The sequence below is a fragment of the Brassica napus genome, chromosome A1 (genome assembly GCF_020379485.1).
Source record: "Brassica napus cultivar Da-Ae chromosome A1, Da-Ae, whole genome shotgun sequence".
In the NCBI taxonomy this organism is placed as follows: Eukaryota; Viridiplantae; Streptophyta; class Magnoliopsida; order Brassicales; family Brassicaceae; genus Brassica; species Brassica napus.
In genome coordinates, this window is record NC_063434.1 from 11,091,389 (window position 1) to 11,098,745 (window position 7,357).

At 29.9% G+C, this 7,357-nt stretch overlaps 1 protein-coding gene across 1 annotated transcript; it reads left to right on the forward strand.

The window, feature by feature from the left end:
- Positions 1–4,396: 4,396 nt before the first annotated feature.
- LOC106376232 lies at positions 4,397–6,518 on the forward strand. Its single transcript, XM_013816302.3, has 6 exons — positions 4,397–4,464; positions 4,598–4,681; positions 5,659–5,721; positions 5,818–5,865; positions 5,964–6,089; positions 6,201–6,518. Exons 2-6 carry the CDS (start codon positions 4,628–4,630, stop codon positions 6,216–6,218), a joined length of 309 nt encoding a protein of 102 aa, XP_013671756.1. The 5' UTR covers positions 4,397–4,464; positions 4,598–4,627; the 3' UTR covers positions 6,219–6,518.
- Positions 6,519–7,357: the final 839 nt, after the last annotated feature.

The following is a 7,357-nucleotide window of genomic DNA, read 5'->3' on the forward strand; positions in this document are numbered from 1 at the left end:
TTTTTCATTTTATATAACTGAATATATTAATGTATAATAATATTTTAAACTAATTTCGAAATTAGTGAAAATATTTAAATATAATTTCAAAAATGAAGATCTTGTAAAAATCTTTTTAAACAGATTTGTTAAAATTTTAAAATATATATATTTATATTTAAAATGAAAAGATATCAAAAGATACTATGATTAAAATATTTTAAAAATTATATTTATTATTAGTCTGAATTAAAATATAGTATGAATTTCTATGAATAGGTCTATTAGGTTCATTTTTAAAAAAATCACACATGAATCAAGGTTGTGACTTCTGTTTTAATATATAAGATAGTTCATATTACTATGACACACTCGAACACAATTTATATTACCTAAGAATGATTCCTTATAGTATCCAAACAAGATATCTCATTTAAATTTATACTAATCTATTTACTCTTTTTTCTTTTGTTATTACAGAAACTTTTCTTTGTAACAACACTAAAAACTTCCTTCTACTTTAACACCAACAACATTGACATCATACAAAGTTTTATGTGGAGAAAAAAACTAAACTCCCATACACGAAGTCATCGCTCTACTTTAGATCTTACAACAACAAAATGATGAGGACCTCAAGTCAGTAGCTGGACCACCAGCTCATGAGATCAACCATACAAGTTACACTGGAGCCAACAGCGACATAGGTGCATTCAAAGAAGGATATCTCTGTGACCATGAAGAGTTTAACTGTGAAACCAGTTGCTATAGATTCTCAACTCAACCAGAGCACGCCGCGAATTGGTTTCATACCAAAAGGAGTAATGGTTTATGAGATATGTCATTTATAAGTCAGGCTATCTATACTTCATCCAAATTGATTCTTTTTAAGGAAAGTAATTCTGCAACTCAAACTCACGTGCAGAAACCAAGAGATCATTCATTACATAGAAGACCACTTGGATATTTGTTGGTATTCAAACAACAAAATTTGGTTGCAACAGAACTTTTTAATCAATTATCCGCGCGTAACGCGGACGACTACCTAGTTAATCTAAAAAGTAAATAGCATTTCTATCTTTGGAAAGTAGATGTTGATCGATGTTTTAATTTCTTATATTTAAATTTTTTAATTGCAAACTCATTTTAACATGTGAGTTATGCTAATTGTCATCACTATCACTAGAATATCACTATTATTAGAATGATTCTTAGAATCACTATGAAAATATGGCTAAATTAGAAGAATTATTACAATACATGATCATAATTTGGTCCATCTAACCATATGTTATAATTCTCATTAAACTAACTATAACATTAATTCGTAATCTGCAAAAATGTCTTCTTTTTTATTTCTTAAATAAAAATTACAGAATTAATTTATTAAAATATGTATGAAATTAATGATATTGAAAAATTTAGATTTGATAACAAATTGCGTACCTTCTATAATTTTTGTTTAATTTTATATTATTAAAATAAAATTTAGATTTTTTGTATATGTTGTATTTTGAATTTTAAAAAATGAATATAAATTATTAAAACTGTTAAAAGGCTCAAATTTTTAAAAATTGTGATCAATGGTTTACAATTTTTTTTATAAGAAGATATAAATAATTATATAACTATATGCGTACGAAGTCTCACTTAATAGATATCTAAATTATATATATATACATGTATATATTAATGTCATTTAAATTGAACTATATAACATATAAAATTTTATAAAATATTTTAATTTCAAAACTTTTAGAAATATGTATCATACTTCAATTGATAAAAATAAATATTTATGTAATTATAACTTATTTCAATCATTAAACATATTTTATATTTTTATTATTATTTAAAATATTTTAAAGAAAACCAGATTTATTTAACAAATATTTTTATAAAATGTCTCATTCCACACAAAACACTGGTTATTACTAATATTTAATATTATTTTAGGAATTTATTATTCCAATTTCATTATGTTTACAAAATTGTTATTTATTAGTGTTGTTGTAAATATTTAGAGACACATTCATTTTCTTCACCAACTAGGTATCAAACGGACTACGATAATCAATTGAAAATGATATTGTAGAGAAAATCAAAGATGATGATTTGGTAGACGAGTTTGATGTATTTATTTTTATAGTTTGATGGTATTATTTAAAATAAAAAATACTAAATAAAAATAAAATACTAAATTAGTTTGATGTATTTATTTTTATAGCTTTTAATGTGTAGTATTTGCTAACTTCTTGGCAGATTTTGCTGAACTAAAGTCTCTTCATCTATTTCAAAATTCTGTTTCAAGTTTGACCTAGGAAATCCGGATGTCAAATTTGGAACCATGAAGATCTACTTTATTAAAACAATAAAACCTAAGTGTGGAAAAGTTTTGAAATAAAACAAGTTAGGTAAACTAGTACAGTATATACTCCATGGTTTAAGGATTAATTGGTCGAATAGGTCAATAATCTTAGGATCATCTTAATGGAGTCCTAGACCTTTGATCATGGCCGCCTTGTGTAGCAAGGTAGAATTCTGCTTTGTTCAACCATCACCTTGAGTTGAAGTCGCTTGAAGCTTCCAATAGCTAAGCTCGTCCTTGTTGTGATTCATGACCAACTTTGTGCTCCAAACTCTTCCTCTCTCAAGCAACAACAAACAAAAACACAAGTGTATCAGTTCAACAAGGTAAGACATATCAAACCAGATTCAACTAGTTTTAAATACTTTCCTTTACATTCCTTGGAATGATGAGCAAGTTGGCCAAGTCTGGTTGCTTTGTCTCTTCACTTCCATCTCCTCGATCCATTCCTTGACTTTTTTTTCCATCAGCATTGCATCTCCACTTGATCTTCCAGATTGATTATCTTCTTTTGACTAACAACATCCGGTTTGATCCTCCTTTGCCCATGTCAAGTCAGCCTTACCCTTATCAGTTTTTGATTGATCTCCATCAACCACCTTGTACAAAACCGTACAAGATATATATGCCAAAAATGTCAATACCAAAACCATAGCTATCCAAGAAAACAGACCATGATAATCGAAAGAAACTCCAATGTAAAACACGAAACCAACAACACCAACCTCTCACATCAAGGGAGAGGTTTTGTAGCCATTATCAAATCCTTGAGCCAATCTAGTGCTCCCACTGCAACATATAATTGAGATATCATCTCCTTAGAAACAATTTTCACGACCAGTGAAGCACACCTATTTGAAAACATCACTACTAAACTTCCGCAAAGCTATTCCTCAAATCAAACGCCTGAGCCCGAAACACAGACCAATCGGAAGGATGATTAACTGATGAGAAAATAGTCTTATCAAATGATGACTACTCTCATAACATTCCATTGCCTACATGTGACTGATTGCTTTTGCTTCGTTTAAACTTTCAGTGAAACTAAAATTCCAAATATAAAATAGAACTTCATCATTGATAACCTCTAATATTCCACAGAGCTCCCACAAACTTTTATCTCTTAGACCAGGATAAACCCTCATTACACTCTAAACTTAAAAGGGCCACCCAATCTTGTTGAAAACAAGAAGATAAACACTCATTCTCTTGCTCACGTATTTAAACCATGTACTCAAAAGAAATTTAACATATATATTATAACCAAACCATGTAGGATGACCAAACATGAAAGCACCGAGAAGATCTGTTAAGAGAAGAGAGGCTAACTAAGCATTCCTGAAAACAGTAGATTGTCTAAGAATGGTTACCAAGCTGAAAATGATTGTGAATGCTACATTACATTATACCTCTCAGTTTCGTCCTAGTAAAAAAGGCACATTGTCTGGATTAGCATTTCGGTAATCAGATAAGCATTAGTTGTACTTGTAGGCTTGTACCTTACCTGATCACTTTGATGAGTTTCATCATGTAACTTTCCTACATACCATGCGTTGGCTTAAACTAACCAAACATGCACACCAAACCACAAGTAAACCACTAAACATTTAAAGCATACCAAGATCAAAACCCAAGTATTGACATTTGCATAAAGATTAGGATAGATTTCCACATCGTAATGTACCAAGTACTTAAAAGAAACTAATGACATAAAATCTGACTTAAATATATTAATATAAAACAATAATGTAAATGCCTTTAAACATTTAGAGATATCATAATATATACTCAACTTTTGTAATTGGTTTCAAGATAGATAGATTTTATGTTATCATGTCCTCGTATGATTGGATATGAATACAATATTTAGATAAAAGAATCAGGATTAAGGCCAGATGGCCATACAAGAACCAATTAGAAAATGTAATTAAATGATAAGATAAAAACAGTGTGTTAAACTTAATTACCAAGAGCAAAAAAATCTAACAAGTCCACATGTGGATGATGCTTGGTTTATGTGCGTGATTACTACGCGCGTGTGTGCTGTGTGTGTATATATATAATTCTTATCTCTCACCGTCTTCCTCATATTTCCCTGTCTCTGAAACTCTCTTAAGGTCTCTGTCTCTATGTCTCTAACTCTAATCAACTTCTTCGTTAGACTTAATTAGGGTTTTGCACACAAATGTAGATTTTGTTTTGAGATTAATAACTTAATTGATTGTTGTTTTCTTAAATTGATTCGATCAGGACGAAACAAAGGCAAAAGGTTCGAGCGAAATGGCGACGAAGAACAACATAGTCGATGATGTCTTATCCACTCAACAAGAAGAGGTAATTAATAAAGATCAATTAAATTAAGGATGTAATTATTTGATTTGCTATATAGTTTCATGATGTTGTGCAATATAATTCATTTTTGAATTAATCTTTACAATTCTAAAGATATAATAAAATCTGGGTATCAATGAACAAAGATTTATGAAATGTAAATCCATTATTTTGTAATATTAAGAATAGTTTTGACTACGATATCATAGTTGTTATGATAATTAGGTCGGATTAGTAAGTCAAAAATATTTTTTTGGTGAATTATCAAACCTAATCGTCGGTGATTTGACGACGGCGTACACGTTTGTTTTCATGTTATGTTTACCATTCAAACAGTGTTTTTGTTTTACTTTATATTCTGGTCAAAATTAAATATTAAAATATGTCTTAAAATCTTTAAACTATAGATTCTGTCAAATAGGTCAGAAACTGGAGTGTGTTTGTTGTTTTGTCTGATGGGTGATATTTCTTACAAGAACATAACCATTTTGTAATAAAAAATCTTAGATTGAGATATTTTGATAGCATGGACGACTTTAAACGATAGACTCATAAACTCTTGAATTGTCACGTGGTACGTTTTCGGACACCTGTGTTTGCACCCGGATCTTCGTCTCCAGTTTGATCCGGTCCGCATATTTCGCTTTGGTCTATTTCTTTTATGTTTTGAAAATGATGTCTTTTTCTTTTTGTTTTTGAAAATTATTTGTTATTATCCGACTGTGACCTTCGGATTCTTGAGAATCAGTTTATGACATTGAAATTCTTTTTAACCTATTGGTATATACCCAAATTAAACACCACTGTGGAGATTGCTTTTGGTTTAGTATTTGTCGGCAAACTATCACTATCATGCTGATTGAATGTATTTGTTATCTCATTAGATTTTAAACGTGACAATAGATTTTAATATCTAACAAAAGAAAAACCTATAGATTTTTAATATCAAAATTGATTGAATGTATTTGTTGTGTCCTTAGTCTGCCTCTGGTGCAAACAAATACCGTGGACTTGTGCTAAAGAAAAAGCCTCTTATCTCGCAGGTGAATATCTCCAAGTAACCCACAATTTTCATATGTATATATATATATATATCGTGTGATTTAAGTCGTAAAGAGTTTTTTTTCTAAACAATGTAGGATCCTAAACGTACTTGGTTTGATTCTGCAGACTGGGCTTTACACAAGGTTTATTAGTTTACCTAACTTGAAATCATTGATACATCTATTTTTCTTTTTGGCATGTGAAAGTAATTAAAACATATATTTATATAAATATTACACAGCAAGAAGCAAGCCCAGATAAAAGAAGAATAGCGGCAATTGAGAATTTGAAACCCAAATATTTTCAGAGAACACCTAGCAAGGAACTTCCCCCTACCTGTGCCTTTGCATATGGACAAAAGAATCAGGTGATAAAATAACCATCAATATAGATATATAATGTGTTATTTTCCTATTACTGTATATGTAAGCATGATTTATATTTAAGAGTAACTGAAAAGAAATCTTTTAATTTGCAGACAGATTCGAGCGTTTAGGGTGCAACGCAAAAAGGGTTTGACGTGGAAATGGAACGTGATTCGTTTGGTGTGAGCCTACTCACGTGTTTCATGTTTCCATAAAAGCTCTTATGCAGTTGTTATGTTTTGGCTGATCTTGGTTATAAATGTTTATCGTTTCAATAAATGATGCAGACATTGACATTTGTTGCTGCTTCTTTATTTTCTTTCTCTTTAATATCTAAACCTTGGTGGGGTTTAGTTTTATTTAAACAAAAACATTCATAACTTCAAATTTGGTGAACTTTGACTTTAAACAAAGAAAATTATTGTCGAGCATCTCTTAATCAGTTGAAGTCAACTCTGCTTGCACTTAAACAGAAGTTCGACCCTTTTCTTAGTATCAACTGTCAAGTAAAAATATGGACATAGGATTCTGAGAAACTTTATAACTGAAAAAATCAAATCAGTTAAAACTTCAAAATATATATGTGAAGAAATCTCTCCGATATAATGAAAAACATTATTTTGCTCTATTTTGACGGAGCTTTTCCGAGGACTTTATGTGGTCAGAGATTGGACAAAAACTCGTTGTTTTGACCAATTTCTATTGGATTTGGTGGTCAGAAATCAAACTTTTCCTTGTAGTGTAGTATTGATCCGCATGAGAATAATTTTGCTTGTAAATAAACATATTACAGTTAACTAAATTGTTTTGCTACTTAATGTATGTTGAATATATATATATATATATATATATTTTTTTTTTTTTTTTATTGACATGTTAATTTGACATCATCATAGTAAAAGACTTGTATACATTTTAGTTAGAAAAAAGAAAGTATTACAAATATCAATGGACAGCCACCCATCATTTTGATGAAGGCATGAGCATAATGATTTTCCATATTTCAATTTCTTTTAACCAAAATTATATACGTAAAGTATACACACGAAAAAGAACAAAAAAGTATACACACGAAGAGAAATTACCTTTTATCAAAAACCCTTCTTCTGATTTTACAAATGCTTGCATGCATTTGTGATTGACTTCTATCGTCCTCCTCTTTCTTTCTTTCTCTTTTTTAAGTCTCTTTGCTCAAGTCGAATTTCCAGCTCTTCAAATTCACCATGGCCACAAGTTCTCAAAATTTTATAGTTCTAAATGGGTTCCAACG